Source organism: Rhinopithecus roxellana, chromosome 13 (assembly GCF_007565055.1).
Source record: "Rhinopithecus roxellana isolate Shanxi Qingling chromosome 13, ASM756505v1, whole genome shotgun sequence".
Taxonomy (NCBI): Eukaryota; Metazoa; Chordata; class Mammalia; order Primates; family Cercopithecidae; genus Rhinopithecus; species Rhinopithecus roxellana.
This window is the reverse complement of record NC_044561.1, coordinates 87309968-87327375: the sequence shown is the minus strand read 5'-3', so window position 1 is coordinate 87327375 and position 17408 is coordinate 87309968. Positions and strand designations below refer to the sequence as shown.

At 35.1% G+C, this 17408-nt stretch overlaps 1 protein-coding gene across 6 annotated transcripts in view; it reads left to right on the top strand.

Annotated features, from left to right (window-relative positions):
- The window catches only part of MACROD2 (mono-ADP ribosylhydrolase 2), a 2180049-nt gene that overhangs the window by 2106391 nt on the left and 56250 nt on the right, over positions 1-17408 (top strand). For all 6 annotated transcript variants that reach the window (XM_030915179.1, XM_030915177.1, XM_030915180.1 and 3 more), the window contains 2 exons: positions 638-712; positions 973-1065. In XM_030915179.1, coding sequence (XP_030771039.1) covers positions 638-712; positions 973-1065 — 168 coding nt within the window. The remainder of the gene's footprint in view (positions 1-637; positions 713-972; positions 1066-17408) is intronic.

Below are 17408 nucleotides of genomic sequence, written 5' to 3'. Positions count from 1 at the left end.
TTAAACTCCACAGGGGAGGGTAGGAGGAGAAGCCAAGGGGTGTGGAAGAAAAACCATTACTAGATAATCAACCTAAGAGTAATCAAGAGTTGGCTGAATTCTCTCCTGACCTTTGCTGTATTTAGTATGTGTCTTAAGAGAATGGCTGAGCTGTTATCTCCCCAGTTCCCTTGTGCCCACATGACTCAAGTTTTTTATGCTCTGTTGATGGAAAAATGAAAGTGCAAGTAGTGTTTTCATTTTCTACGAATCCTCACTATGGGAAATATTTGTATCTTAAAAGGAAATTAAGTGTAGTTAACCCATACAGCCCAGAAATTATTGTAAAATTTGAAAATTTCCAGGTTGTGTCCTCTATCCACATCCTGTGCATTGATAAGCTATATAAGTATGGCAGTTTCAAATCAGTTTCCAAAAAAAAAAAAAAGATTTTTTCCTAAATTATCAGGATATTTCTCAGAAAATAATTGATGTAAATCTGACGATTAGAAAAATTGTATCTTTGCCCTCCACTTTGGTTTCAAAACTGTTCTCTATCTCTCCATGCACGATTAAAGCATGGTTTCTGAAGGTCAGGAATAAAGCTGTGGTCATGCATATCACATTTCTTTTATTTTTCAATCACTGTTTTGAACAGGACAAGAGAATGATTCAACGAAGAATGAAATAAAAATTGAAACAGAATCCCAGAGCTCATATATGGAAACAGAAGGTACTGAAACCAAAATATATTGTTACCAGAGAATGAGATGAAACTGTGAACCATGACTTCTGTATATACCTGTGTGTGTGAGTGGCGTGTGTGTGTGTTTTAAGCAATGATTACTGGAGGATAACAACAGTGCTCAACTTGGTGTACCTATGGAAGCTTGAAGGGGGAGAAAAGAACTGTAACTTTCTATGCCATAGTCTCTGTATTCTCTCAGTGATTCCAACTAAAACATCCCTGAGCGTCTGTCTCATTCTTTTTAGAACTTGCATCAAACCAAGAAGATGCGGTGATTGTGGAGAAACCAGAAGTGAATCCATTAACAGATGACCAAGAAGAAAAAGAAGGTGAAAAAGGTAGGACTGCTCTTAAATTAACCCATCAAGAATAGAAAGTTTCTGTGGATTTCTGCCTAGGATTCAACCATCAAGTTATTCTCATGCAATTACAGTTTGTAAAGGGGGAAAATGAACATTTCCTTAACCCCAAATCTCCTTTTGAAAGTAGAATAAAATCTAGAAGTAGCAAAATAAGATACTTGGAAGACTTATAGCAGCTACATATAGCATAAGGATGTTTTTGTTATTCATTTAGATTCCATTTAAATTTTTAAAATTACAGTATTGAGAAAGCCTATAAGAAAATTATGGGCTAGAGGGATAAAGTTCATAAAAAGTCTGAAATGGCTTTAAAGCAAATAGACTGACCTTTTTGTATGGATTTCATCTGTCTTCCTTCGTATAGTAGTGATGAAAGAAACAATTTATGTAAAATAAGCAAGTTATATGAACGTAAATTGCAAGTTTGTTTGATAATATTAGGATGCAATCATATTGAATACTGTTGTAAAAAATAAGTAGCATTATAATGATTTCTGAAAACTCAAGAGGAATGAACACTCCGTAAATATTAAGGCAGCATGCAGGGCAAGGAGCCAACGTATTGGAGTGAAGATAGAAATATTTTTAAAAATATACTTTTAAAAATTATTCTGAGTAATTCAGGATTAATTGAAGCACTTAAAGAATTCAATATTTAAATATAAAGCAATCTCTTAAAAGAAGCTCATGAAATAATTTTTGTTGCAGTATATCCTAAATCATACTGCTCTTAAATAAATATGTATTTTCAAAGCAGTTGCAGAGTAATAACTTGACAGGTCTTGTTTAAAGAACACAGTGATCAATTTTGTTTCCAAATTAAAACCCAGACATGATCTCAATTGTAAAATCAGGTCAATAGCAACTACAGCTTCCAAATTATGAACTCTTCTTGGCAAGGGCATTGACACAGTTTAATTGCTAAACCATGTTAGAGATTTTGACACTTTTAAAATTTTGACTGCATTTACAGTACGATATTCTTCCACGTCTATGCCTCTAATAAACTTTTCTCTATTGCAAATCCTAGTTCAGACTCACGACTCCACATTCCTGTCAAGTCAAATAAAGGGTATATTTGAAGTTATTTCATGTCTAATATTGATAACTGAGAATTGATACAACCCTTACTCAGAATCAGATACATGGTATTGCTCTCTTCAATTGCAGTTTTAAAATGTAAAATAGACAATGCTGTGCGTGTTAGCTTAATTTCTCTCTAGCAGAAATTGTTTGCTTTGTTTATTGCATTTCAAGAAATGTAAATGGTAAAGAGGAACATCAAACAGCTGTACATTTTTCTCTTTTTGACTTGACCTATAAGAAAAAAGCTGGCATTCAGCACACATTGACATGTTTCCCTTCTCCCAGAGCCTTCCCAAGCATTGAACACTACTCTGATGACTGAAGAAGTAAATACCCACCTTTCCTCTCTTCCTTGTAAATATGCCAATCTTTTTCTGATAATGGTGGAATAGCATGTGGGAAAAAAGCAAGGTGAAATTCTGCTCCTTGCTTTTAGCAACTATGAGGTTGAATCTCTTTGTTAAAATTTGACTTTTCAGTGTAAGATGATTACCAATGCTGGTAGTCTTGAATTAACCACATTTTCTCTTCCATCTTTATCATAGATATTTCACTTGGCCCTGCCTTGAATATTTCTGGTGTTTAAATTTGAAATAATTTTATACTGTTTTAAAAAATAAGTGAGCATTATAATGATTTCTGAAAACTCAAGAGGAATGAACACTCCGTAAATATTAAGGCAGCATGCAGGGCAAGAAGCCAATAGATTGGAGTGAAGATAGAAATATTTTTAAAAATATATTTTATAAAACTATTTGTCATCTTATACTTTGCGTTGAAATAAGAGTGAAAAGCTATTTTGTTCCCTATGTGAACAGTACTCATAGGAAAAGGAGGCAATGTAGACTCATGGTGCTCTGCAGTAGCTCTGCTCCATCATTGATAAGCTGGGTGACTTTGGACAGGTTACTGATCCTACCTGCTTCAGGTTCTTCATCTGTAAGATGACGATGGCAAAAGTACCTGTCACATATATGTATGGTGAAAATGTAATGAGTAAAATGTGCAAAGCAATTAAAACAATGTGTGACACATAGAATGCACTCCGTAAGTATTTAGTATTCATCATAATTTGATACATTGATGATAAAGTCAAGAAAATCCACATGTGATTTCCCTAAGTCCATTCATCATCCTTCTTCACTATTTTGAATCTGTAGAAAGTCACATATTCTACATTATCCTTCAACAACAGCTGATTCTACCCATTTGATTGGCAGCACCATCTCAGGCAGGCAGTTTTGATGTGCTCTACACTCTTTACATTGCTGCATATTTTATTCTAAAGAGATAAAACAACTAATAGAAGGAAGCCAGGTGGAAGGCATTTCTCTCCATTCATAAACACTTTCTTGTTTGTCAGTATCTCAGTCTTGCATTTGAGAAATAAATAAAACCATAACTTCTATTTTATTAAAAAAGAAACCATTGAGCTGTTGATAGATCCACAAAAGAAAAGTAGTAAATAAACTCAAAGTAGCAATTGTTTTACTTTCTTTTTATTTAGTTATTAAAAAGTATTGTTTGAAAACATTTCCAGACTATAGCTCCAGATTTTGTATTCACAAAATAGTATCTTAATGGAAAGCTGTACATATGTATTAAGAATTATCTGTAAACAAAACAAATGAGTATTTTATTACATTTGTAAAGATATTCTTTATAGCTTTAGAAGTATTCGTTCTCCTTTATTGTAAGAATCCTTTTAAGGAGGCAGAAAGTGATTCCTTTAAAAAAAAATCCAGACCAGGAAAAATATATAACCTTTTTCTCTCTTTTTGTAGCATTTTATAAGATTAGAAAATGTAGATAATCTTCAGGATACATCTTCTATGGCTCCCAGGTGTATGGGCACAGATGTTGCAACATTAAGTTTCGAAGTTAGCTCTACTAAAATATGGATTTTGAAAAGAAGGAAAAATATTCAGCAGAAGTTCATGCTGATAAAATTACACAATAGCACAATGGACATGTCCCTGGGAGACCTGAAATACAAAAATTTCAACAGGCATAAAGTGAGGTTTCACATATGGCAGCTTTTCTGATATAGCCACATTGCCTCTTCCTAAATGAGCCCAGTTTTATGATTTCCCAGCAGGACCTGCAACACATATGAAATCCAGTGGAATAACATCATTTAGGTTAACAACCAAATAGGAAAGTAATATTATAGAAGATCTCCTCTGAAAAGGATCTCATGTTTTAGTATAAAATATAAAGTCAGCATTAAAACATCTTTCTTACATTTGTTATTTAGGTAAATTTAGAAATATTTGACATGAAATCCTAACTATATCCACATTGTGTTATTATTTCACAAAATTTTCATGTATGTTTATGATATATATTGGATTTTTTTTCTCTAAGTGTTACACAGAATGAATACATTTGGTCCCAATAATTTTTCATATCAATTAATAAGTGTAGTGTAGAATAGTAATCCTTTGTCTGTTTACCAAAGATTGAACAAAATGTTGACAGAGACTTAAAGTATATTATGGTTTAATGTTTTCTTAGAAAAAGATGCATATGGGCAGGCGTGCAAGTAAAGAGTTAAGCACAAGCCAGTGACAAATGTAAAGTATCATGCTCATAGGTTCATGTTTTGAACCAAGCGTGGTCTGACCAGCATGACCTTGAGACGCAGTGTACAGACAGCCATGGCTTCTAGCCCTGGCTGTGTGATTCCTGGCAATGCTTAAACTTCGAAGAATCCCAGTCTCTAGGGTAATAATGAGGGGCATGAACTCAAAATTGCAGTTATAAGGTTCTCCAGTTTTATAAATTTTCTTAGAAGGCCAACTCTGAAGGACCACATTCTTGATGAAACAAGAGTGATGGCATGGGAGCCAATGGTCAGCCATGCTGAAAGCTGAAATCATAGGTTTTCCTCAGTTTTAGTTATTGTACCCTATTGATAAAAATATAGAGGTGCCCTAGGCCAGGCAAAAAAAAAAAATCACCCAAATATATTAGGGCTTACCAATGATTGGACAGCTAATTACTCCCTGAAGATACTTTAAGGAGGGAGGGGAATGCCTTTTAGCTCAAGGTGGGTTTACACAGAAACTCTGCTCAGAACCAAGCTGGATTTCCATCACCATCTTTCTCAGTCCATGTGGGAAACATCTTTTTTTGCAACTCCTCTGGCTACGATTTCATCTTTCAGTGAACACATAGCAAGTGAGTGACTTTCTCTTCTGCTTCTACCAATCAAATCCATTAGAGGTTTATCTCATCTACAAAGGACCCCTGTATAGCCCTTGGTGTTTTCCATTTCTCATAGGATTCTTACATCGCTGACAGAGCCCTTTCTTCTCTCCTTGAAAAGCAGACCTTGCACTAGCAATGTTGCCATACACAGAATACCTGCGTATTACACCATAGCACAATGGACATGTCCCTGGGAATAGAATACCTAACACTTGGGCCTTCATATACAAGCTGTGTTCTTGGCTATAAAGAGTCATTGCTCAGGCATATTTTTGATTCATGCAAAATACTGTATACACTTGCATCTTAAGTAACAAACTTACTGGAACATTCTACTTTCAGAAAGTCTTTGTATCTCTTTTCAAATGAAATCAAGTTTAGTAATGCCCTATTATTCATAGTAGTAGCACCATTATTTAGTTTTCTAGGGCAGTTTTACCATTTGTTTTCTTCTTTTTTAATAACATTTTGAATCTGGAATTCAACAACCAAAATTATGTTTTAGGATATCCATTAAATTTAAAATGTTGGTCTTTGTTTGGGTTTTATGAATATTTTAGTGTCTAATGAAATTCCTCATATTGGTTAAGTATCTTGAACATAAAAATTATAAAGTTTTAAGCTAAATTGCTTAAGTTTTCTACATGTCTCTATCTATGCAATGTAAACATATAGAACCAGTTCATTCAAATTATGCTGCATAACTGACCTATAATTTTAAAGTTAAAAAATATAGAAGATAAAAGGTATATTCACTGCTACCATAATAATGTTGGTATGGATAGCATATATGCATGTGTACGTGTGTAAAGTTAGATTATACATGTATAAAGTTCATATGTATCTACCCAGTAAGAAAGTTATGCAGGCCTCTTGAATTTGTTTAAATCCTCTAGCTTGCTGCAATCATCTTGTGTTTAAAGATTTCGAAAAATATTGCCCCGAACCTCCATTTTTCATGTTAGGAGAAATCTATGATCCCTTCCAATATCTCTGAGAATTCTTTGCTGTCGGGTTTATGTCTTCTACTCTCAGGCTCCAAGCTCCTGCCTCTGGTGACTTCTCACTTCAGCCTTTGCCTTTCCTTTTTATCCTAAGCTGTCTCTAGTTCTCACTATGGCTCCCACTCAGACACCACTACCACCTCTCATCCCTTCACTCCGTGCAGTACCACAAACTCAAGGATGTGTGTGGGTTTAAGTGAATGTTAGCATCAAAACTTGTTATTAACTTGTGCATGCCCATGTGGGGAATTTTCAGAGACCATCTCTTCTAAGTCTCCAGCATCCAGCTACATCCTGTATCACCCTTTGTCTTCTTGATTTCTTACCCTTCTTAACACTCCAGTTTCATTTACAGTTTAACTTTGTATCATGCCTATGTCCTTCTGGTCTTGCCCTGAGTTATATGATTCTACAACCATGTGGCTTATCAAACCACATGGCTTATCAAAGTAATTTGCAAAAACAAAAGATCACTCGCATAAGTGGAATTCTGTCTTTAAATGTTGAACTTGTTATTCTTCTCTGCCGAACTATACAGTGACTTTTTATCAATAACAGACCATATATGTCATGGTGGTCCCATAAGATTATGGATTCTACATTTTTACTTTACCTTTTCTACGTTTAGATATGTTTAGACACAAATACTTACCATTGTGTTATAATTATCCACAGTCTTCAGCACAGTAACATGCTGTACAGGTTTATAATCTAAGAGCAATAGACTATACCATCTAATCTCAGTATGTGGTAGGCTATACCATCGAGGTTTGTGTAAGTACACTCTATGATGTTTGCATGATGAAATCACCTAGCAACGTATTTCTCAGAATGTATCTTCATCTTAACCAATGCATGAATGTATATTGGTTTTGAATTATGGCTATATGGATATACACATGGATCCACAATATATACACATTCAGAAACACTGAATATATCCATACAAACACACACAGTTCAGGAGCACTGAAAATTTCCAAACTGGCTAATATCATACAGGACAATACAACATATCCTTTCTTTCTATCAGACAAAATTCATTTTCATTGATATGAACAAATCTCATTTTCATTACTACAAGAACCAGATAATCCCAGAGAGTCTGGAGGGCAACACCCAACCTTCCACCACAGTGACATCCAGGGATCTCTTTTATCCATTGTCAAGTCTTAGACAATTTTTCTTGACAGTATACTGAAGGCAAAACTGCCTTTTTTTTTTTTCTTTTTTTTGGGGGGGGGACAGTCTTGCTCTATTGGCAGGCTGGAGTGCAGTGGCGCGATCTCAGTCAACTGCAACCTCCACCTCCTGGATTCAAGCAATTCTCCTGCCTCAGCCTCCCAAGTAGCTGGAACTACAGGTGCGTGCCACCATGCCTGGCTAATTTTTGTATTTTCAGTAGAGATGGGGTTTCACCATGTTGGCTAGGATGGTCTCGATCTCTTGACCTCATGATCCACCCACCTCAGCCTCCCAAAGTGCTGGGATTACAGGGGTGAGCCACCATGCCCAGCCTAAAACTGCCCTTTTATACCTGTTTACCACCTCACTTATTTGTTATTGTTCACTATTTGATATATTTGATAGACGGTGACAAAATACTAAGATAGTATCAGAGTAGGGCAGTAGCTTCCAATTTCATCTGAGGTTGTAGTTTACTTGCTATTGCTTTGTGGCAAGTACTGCTATTCTACATCTAATATAGTTGTACCCACACTATAGATGAAGGTGTACTTCTAAGATGCCTCAATTGTAAGATGTGCCATTATTTTATGTATTATTCATAAATTTTCTAAAATCTTGCTTATTAAAGTAAGACACAATAATTTATCATTTAGGATTTTTATATGTTTTAAAAAACTCTTTGAACAAGATGTAGAACTTTTTCATATATCACCCTTGAGAATACATAGAAAGAAAATTTTAGGCTAAAGGAATTAGTTACGGTATTGCTAAAACTTCAGATTCAGGGTCCTACTTCTAAATCACTTTCAATCAAAGTCATCAATATCTGATTTTATTATGCAATATTGTCCTCTTGCAATATCTTTGATGGTTCAGAATTTAAGAGAATTCATAAAGAATTTAAAACTCATTGGCTTGTAAGTCTCTTAAGACTTAAGTCTGTCTTGCTATCATATAAAGTTAGCCTATTTTTTCTTGCTTGCTTCTACTTAGAGGCTGTTAAAACACTCCTGATTCACCAACTCCCTCCATATTTATTATTTTTCAGAGATTTTAACCCAAGTCGTTGAAACGCATTCTGCAAGTTTGAGTACTTTTGGTTTTGATGCTAATGCCTATATGGGTATGATAAATTGTATCATCATGTCCTGACCAACAAAAATTTTGTAACAATTCACTATTTCAAAGATGTTAAGATGTGAAAGCAGTGTACTTTATATTAGGAAATATAGTATTTATTTCACAATGAAAACTACTACACTGAGACTAGAAAATGGAAACATGATTACAAGTGATATAATTGAGTAAAGTTATTTTTTTTTCTGCTACCTCTAATGACTAGCAGAGGGATCCTTGCTAGCACATCAGTCCACCATTACCCTACCGCACATTGCATAACTAAGAAAGTTGTAAATGGTTTTATTCATACGTTCAACAAATGTTTTTAATGCACATGTTCTATGTGCCAGAAATTATATAGACACTAGCACTAAAACTGAGGAAGACAGACAAAGCCACTGCTGGGCTCATTCCAAGTGTAGAGCTCAGGATAGAAGTCTTTTTTTTTTTTTTTTAACTTTTTAAGATTCCTCATATAAATGAAATCACACAGTGTTTGTCTTTGTCTTATTTCACTCAGCATAATGCCCTCGAGTTTCATCCATGTTGTCACAAATGGCAGGATTTCCTCTTTTTTATGACTGAGTAATATTCCATTATACATATATATTGCATTGTACACATGTATGCAAATGTGAGATATATGTGTGTGTGTGTATGTGTGTGTGTCACATTTTTCTCTATTTATTTATGCATCTATGGGCACTTAGGTTGTTTCTGTGTCCTGGATATTATGAATAATGCTGCAATGAACATGAGAGTACAGACATCAAGCTACTGGTTTTCCTTCCTTCAGATATCTAGCCAGAAGTGGGATGGCTGGATCGTTTGGTAATCCTATTTTTAAGTTTTTGAGGAACCTCGATACTATTTTCCATAATGCTGTACTCATTTACATTTCTGTCAACAGTGTAGGTTCCCTTTTTTCCACACCCTCACCAACACTTGTTAGCTCTTTCTTGCCTTTTTGAAAAAAGTCTTCCTAACAAGCGTGAGGTCATATCTAATTGTGATTTTGATTTCCAGTTCCCTGATGATTAGTAATGTTCAGCATACCTATTGGCCATTCATAAGTCTTCTTTGGAAAAATGTCTATTCAGGTCTCGATATCAACATAATGCTGGCCTCATGAAGTGAATTTGGAAGTCTTCCCTTCTCTTCAATTTTTTTGAAAGAGTTTGAGTAAGATTGGCATTAATTCTTCTTTAAATGTTTGGTATAATTCACCAGCAAATTAATCTGGCCCTGGACTTTTCCTTGTTGAGAAGTTTTTGATTACTGACTGAAACTCTTTACTTACTTTTTGACTATTCAGATTTTCTTTTTTAAATCAGATAATCTGTTTTATTATAATTCTTATATGTTTGGGATATTAACCCCTTATCACATATATGGTTTACAAATATTTTCTCCCATTTTATGTGTTGCCTTTTCACTTTGTTGATTATTTCCTTTTCTGTGCAGAAGCTTTTTAGTTTATTTAGAAAATCTGTTTATTTATTTTTGCTTTTGTCACTTGTGCTTTTGATGTCATATCCAAAAAATCATTGCCAAGACCAATATCAAGAAGCTTTTTTCCTATGTCTTCTATATGAGTTTTACAGTTTCAGGTCTTACATTTAAGTTTTTAATCTATTTCAAGTTAATTTCTGTGAGTGGTATAAGACAGAGGTATAATTTTATTCTTTTCTATCTGGGTATCCAGTTTTCCCAGCATCAGTTATTAAAGAGACTATCCTTTTGCCGTTCTGTGTTCTTGACTACCTTGTCAAGTATTAGTTGACTTTGTATGCATGGGTTTATTTCTGGGCTTCTCAATTCTGTTCTATTGGTCTGTGTGTCTGTTGCTGTGCCAGTACCATACTGTTTTGATTACTATAGCTTTGTAATGTAGTTTGAAATCAGTAAGTGTGATGTCAGTAAGTGTGAAGCAAAAAAGAAAAAAAGGTTTGGCTATTTGGGATATTTTGTATTTCCATATGAGTGTTAGGATTGTTTTCTCATTTTATGTGAAAAATGCCCTTGAAATTGTGATAGGGATTACACTGAATGTATAGATTGTTTTAGGTATTTGGGCATTTTAACAATATTAATTCTTTTGATTCATAGGTATGGAATACCTTTACATTTATTTGTGTCTTAAATCATTTTCCCATCAATGCTTTGCAGTTTTCATATACAGATGTTTCACTGCCTTGGTTTAATATATTCCTAAGTATTTTATTATTTTTGATGCTACTATAAATGTATAGTTTTCTTTATTTCATTTTCAGATATTCATTGCTAGTGCATAGAAATGCACCTGATTTTTTTTTTTTTTTTTTTTTTTTTTTTTTTTTTTTTTTTTTTTTTCTGAGATGGAGTCTCGCTCTGTCGCCCAGGCTGGAGTGCAGTGGCTGGATCTCAGCTCACTGCAAGCTCCGCCTCCCGGGTTCACGCCATTCTCCTGCCTCAGCCTCCCGAGTAGCTGCGACTACAGGCACCCGCCACTTTGCCCAGCTACTTTTTGTATTTTTTTTTAGTAGAGACAGGGTTTCACCGTGTTAGCCAGGATGGTCTCAATCTCCTGACCTCGTGATCTGCCCGTCTCGGCCTCCCTAAGTGCTGGGATTACAGGCTTGAGCCACCGCGCCCGGCCGAAATGCACCTGATTTTTGTATGTTGATTTTGAATTCTGCAGCTTTAATGAATTTATTAGTTTTAACACTTTTTTGTTGGAGTCTGTAAGGTTTTTAATAAGATTATATCATCTACAAATAGAGACAATCATAATTCTTCTTTTCTGATTTGAATGCCTTTTATTTCTTTGTCTTGTTTAATTGCTTTGTTTAGGACTTCTAGTTCCATGTTGCATAGAAGTGGTGAGTAGGGGCATCTTTGTCTTGTTCTTGACCTTAGAGGAAAAGCTTTCAGCTTTTTACCATTAAGTATGATGACAGCTATGGGCTTGTCATATATGGCCTTTATTGTGTTGGAGTACATTCCTCCTATACTCAAATTGTTGAGTTTTATTTTTTTTAATCACGAAAGGATGGTTAATTTTTTCAAATGCTTTTTCTGCATATATTCAGATGATCATATGATTTTTATCCTTCATTTTGTTAATGTGATATATCAGATTTATTGATTTCCATATGTTGAACCATCCTTGAATTCCAGATGTAAATCCCTCCGTCCTTCTAAACTGCTGTTGAATTTGCTAGTAATTTGTTGGAATTTTTTGTATCTATTTTCATCAAGGATATTTGCCTTTAATTTTTATTTCTTATTGTGTTCCTACCTAGCTTTGGTATCAAGGTAATGCTGGCCTCATAAAATGAATTTGGAAGTGTTCCCTTCTCTTCAATTTGTTTGGAAGAGTTTAAGTAAGATTGACATTAATTCCTCTTTAAATGTTTGGTAGAATTCACCAATGAAGTAATCTGGTTGTGGGCTTTTCTTTATTGGGAGGTTTTTTGACTACTGATTCAATCTCTTTACTCATTACTAGTCTATTCAGATATTCTTTTTCTTCATGATTCAGTCATGTTAGATTGTATGCTTCTAGCAGTTTATTCATTTTTTTATGTTATCCAATTTGTTCATTATAATTGTTCATAGTAGTCTCTTATGATCCTTTGTATTTCTTTGATATCACTTGTGACATCACTGTTTCATTTGTAGTTTTATTCATTTGAGTCATCTTTTTTCTTTAGTCAGCTAAAAGTTTGTAAATTTTGTTAATTTTTTTAAAAGCTCATTTTTATTCATCTTTTTGTATTGTTTTTCTATTCTCTATTTCATTAGAAATGAGAGATTTCTTGAGAGGTTAGAGATTTCTGTCCTAATTTTTTATTATTTTTTCTTCTACTAATTTGTGCTTTGTTCCTTTGTTAGTTCCTTAAAGTGTAAAGTTAGGTTATTTGATATCTTTTTTCTTAACGTAGGCATTCATAACTCTAAGTTTTCTTCTTGGAACTGCTTTTGTTGCATCCTGTAAGTTTTGGTATATTGTGTTTCTATTTTTGTTTGTCTCAAGATTCTTTTAATTTTGTGATTTCTTTTTTGACCTATTGGTTGTTCAGGACTGTGTTATTTAATTTCCATATATTTGTGAATTTTCTAATATTCTTCCTGTTATTGTTTTTTAGTTTATACATTTGTGATGAGAAAAGTCACTTGACATGATTTCAATGAACTTAAGATTTGTTTTATGGCCTAACATATGATCTATCCTAGGGAATGTTCTGTGTGTGCTTGAAAAGAATATGTATTTTGCTGCTATTGAATGGAATGTTAGGTGTCTGTTGGGTTCATTCACTCTATAGTGTTGTTCAAATCTGTTGTTTCTTTATTGATTTTCTTTCTGGGTAATCTATCCATCACTGAGAGTGGAGTTTTAAAGTCTCCTACTATTATTTTATTGCTGTTTATTTCTCCTTTCAGTTCTATTAGTATTTGCTTTCTATATTTAGATGTTCTGATGTTTGGTGCATGAATACATACAATTGTCTATCTTCTTGATAAATTGATTCCTTTATTATTACAATGACCTTTTCTAGTCTCTTGTGACTATTTTTTAGGTAAAGTCTATTTTGTCTAGTATAAGTTTAGCCACCCTTGCTCTCTTTTGGCAGCCCAAGCTGTCAATAAAAGCTAGAATGGTGAAGTGGGATTATTAAAATAGAGGTGACGGGTGAAAACCCAGGGTTAGAGTGGGAGCATGCATGGCCTTTCTGGCCATGCCAAGGAGTGTGGAGACTCACTGCCAACTAGAATCAGACAAATGATTTGATTCATCATTGATTCCTGTGTTTTCCATGTCATTTTACAGACTGAAGTCAATAAGAACCCAAAATTATTATGGTTATTGCACTCTGCCAGCATTTGGTATAGAATTCATATGGGATTATATGAAATAAATAAAGTTTTCTTAGAACATGCAAAACATAGGACATTTACTACCTGGCCCTTTATAGAAAAATACTGCTGAGCCCCAGTCTGTTTATATAAAACTCAATGTTACCCTGAATGTGAATTCCCTCATTTCATGCAATAACTCTCAAATTATGAATCTTTGTCAACACACATAGACATACATGCATATACTTGAGATGTTTCCATGGAAACATGGATTTATTCTCACAGTGCCATACCCTTCTGTAAGCATAGTCTTTGCTGTGTTTGCATCCCTCCCCAACCTGATAGATTGGAAGAAAATGGTGACCTCTGATGTCAGCTGCCTTTAAAGGGGCCCCAAAGCAGCATGTCTTGGGCCTCAAGTATTTCAGGCCAGAAGTGGAATGGAGTAATCCCTACAATCCTGTACTCAGAAGCCTACTCCCTTACTTTGACTTGGCTTTATCTGATCAGTCTCATTTTGTTTGGCTTTTTCAATCTTAGAATAAAAGTTTAAGTTTCCTTTAAGTACAGTTTTTTTGCCACTGTACATACAGTACTTAAAGTAGGGAGGGTTCTGCCTACCTTCCCATGAACTGATCTTTGCCTTCTCTTAGGATACTACAGGTCAGACTTGAATTATGACTGTGAACTAAAGATCCTAATCATAAACATTCAGACAGAAAGACCATTTCAGTGACAGAAGTAACAAGTACAAGTCTAATCTATAATGTATGTGGAGTAGATAGTGATTGTAATAATAAGGATGTTTATGTATACATTTTTTGTAAAAACCAAAATATTGTCATCCCAAAATATAATTTGTACATTTATACTGTGGTTGGAATACAGGCTCAATATTTAAATAAAAGACTTTATTTTAGTAAGCGAAAAGCCACAAACTATTATGTCATAAGTTTTGGATGACATACATACTGCATTTGGATTAGAGTTAACCACTTCACATCAGGTGCAAGAACTTCCAGATCCCACTGATTGTGCAAAAGATATATCCATTTTGATTTGGATTCAAATGTAAGTGCTACTTTTCTCCCTGCTTCAGAAGGAAACTCAATTTCTTTTCATTACTCTTTATACATCAGGTGCCTTCATTTCAGCACAGTACGTAAAAAGCAGGTGGTATAAGGAGTACTTTGAATGTTAATTATTTTTTTCATTTATTTCACCATGAGGATTTACCTTTCAATGTGTTTTTATAATCAAGATGGAAACAATTAGGGAACTTGCTGTTTGAGTGTTTCACTACATTTATTTTATGACATCTGCTGCAATGATTAAGAAAAAAGAGGAAAAGGGAGGCAAGCATTTGAACAATAGCAAGGGGTTTGGATTGGTTGTATGTGATTGCTTGATTTCACTGTGAAACTTCGAAGGAAACGTTGTCAAGATGAATCAGTCACGTTTCTAACCAATAATATTATCCCATTGTTCGAATTGAAATTTTTTACACAGAAGCACGAGTTCATTTTTCAAAGATGTTGTCATAGTTTATTAACCTTCATTTTTAATGGAACCTAGTTTTGGGAAACTGCAGAGAAATGGGGAAAAAGGGAAAAAATAGATATTTCTTCTGAAAGAAAAATTTCAAAGGAGAATTTTTTTTCCACTTGTCATATTTAGTTTGTTCCTCAAACTTTAAACATAATTTACTTCATCTGTTCTTTTGTTTCATAAACCTACAAACACAGTTCATAAAGTAAAAATATTCAGGATTAAGAGGTTCATGGTTCATAATATATTAAGATATGGTCACATAATTTCAATGTAAGGGAGTACTTTTCAAAATTAATATAACCAATATTTTACACTTTGTTACATTACCCTTATTTTTCCCATTAACAAATTATTATAGAAAACCTTATGCAATCAGAAAACAAAACTTGCATAACATCTAGTAATTAGATCGGATAAATATTAGACAAGATAAATATAGTTATATAATATAATGTGTCTGTATGTATGTATATATGTGTGTGTATACATAAATATGTATATTTCATATCTCCAAAGTCTACCTCTTTAAGAGATACTCTGTAAGTAGATCTCAAAAAGTAATCTCTGACAATGCAGGAACATATCCAGAAGGTATCTTACTATTTTATCACCTATAATAAGGAGTAAAAATTTTAGTCCAGTCACCAAATAAAATGTGGGGTTGAAGGGAACATTAAGGGTTACTGTTTTTAATTGCCTGGAGTAGACAGAACAATGGTCCCCCAAAGGTGTGCTTGTCCTAATCCCAGGAACCTGTCCATGTGTTACATTACACAGGAAAAGAGACAACGCTGATGTAATTAAGTTAGGGAACTTGAGAAGAGAAGAATATCCTGGAGTGTCCAGGTGAGCCCAGTATAATCACAAGTATATCTATAAGCAAATAGGGAAGCAGGAGAGTCAGTGACAGGGAAGGAGATGCGTTGGTAGAGGCGGAGGAGAGACAACAAGAGAGCGATGGAGATTCGAAGATGCTATGCTGCTCGCTTTGAAGATGGTGGAAGGAGGCGATGAAACAAGGAATACAGGGGGCCTCTAGAAACCGTAGTAGGTAATCAAACAGATTCTTCCCAAGGCCTCAAGAAGGAACATAGCTCAGCTGACACCTTGATGCTAGCCTCATAAGAAGACCCATTTCAGACATCCGGCCTCCAGACTGGTAAGAAAATCAGTCTGCTTTATGTGAAGCCACTAAGTCTGTGGTAATTGACTCCAGCAAGTAGAAACTAGTACATTACCTCTACCACTACTCTAGTATTTTGCACCCCAATTTAGAACATGTCTTTTGAAAATCTTAGACTTTCTCACTGTCTTATTTTGGTTGGTGATGAGGCAAAGATGATTCACAGAGGGGTAGGCAAACAGAATACCCTCCTTCTGAGTCTCCTCAGTTGCACTTTCAAGGATGTTTATTAATTAAAAAAAAAATTCAGCATGAATATGTACAAGACGCTGGACTCGGGGCTGGGGCACAAACAAACACAAAATAGAAAAAACAAAAACAAAAGCAATCTCAACCCTCGAGGGGAAGCTAAGCCCTCAGTAGTGAAAACAGATTCATCTGGATGGAAGTTCTTAAAATGTGTTCCTTGGACCAGTAGCTTCGGCATCATCTAGGAACTTGCTAAAAGTACAACTTCCTGAGCTCCCCTTCAAGTATATTTCTTATACAATAATTGCTGTGGTTTGGTTTCTCTATTAGAATATTAGGACTTTATGAAAGTTTGAACCGTGTGTGTGTGTGTGTGTGTGTATGTATGTGTGTGTGTGCATCTCTTGTGTTATACGCAGGAATTCACATTTATATATCCTAGAGACAAGACAGTGAAAACAATAGAAAGCAAAGAAGCAGAGTTTGGAGGCTCATGGTCCAGACCTTCCTGGCAACAGGCTGCCTAATACTGCTTGGTCTGCCTGTAACCCTAGCTCCTCCAGGTGTAGCCCAAAGTGAGGGCAGAGGCTTTCCAAGTTGAATGTGCACGAAATCACCTGAAGCCTTGTTAAAGCATGGCTTTCAGTGCCCCATCCAAGTTTCTGGTTCAGTAGATCTGGAGATGGCAGGCAAAATTTTGCTTTTTTTTGAGACAGAGTCTCACTCTGTTGCCCAGGTTGGAGTACAGTGGCGTGATCTCGGCTCACTGCAAACTCCACCTCCTGGGTTCAAGCGGTTCTCCTGCCTCAGCCTCCTGAGTAGCTGGAATTACAGGCGAGCACCACCACGCCCGGCTAATTTTTGTATTTTTAGCAGAGGCGGGGTTTCACCATATTGGCCAGGCTGGTCCTGAACGCCTGACCTTATGATCTGCCCACCTCGGC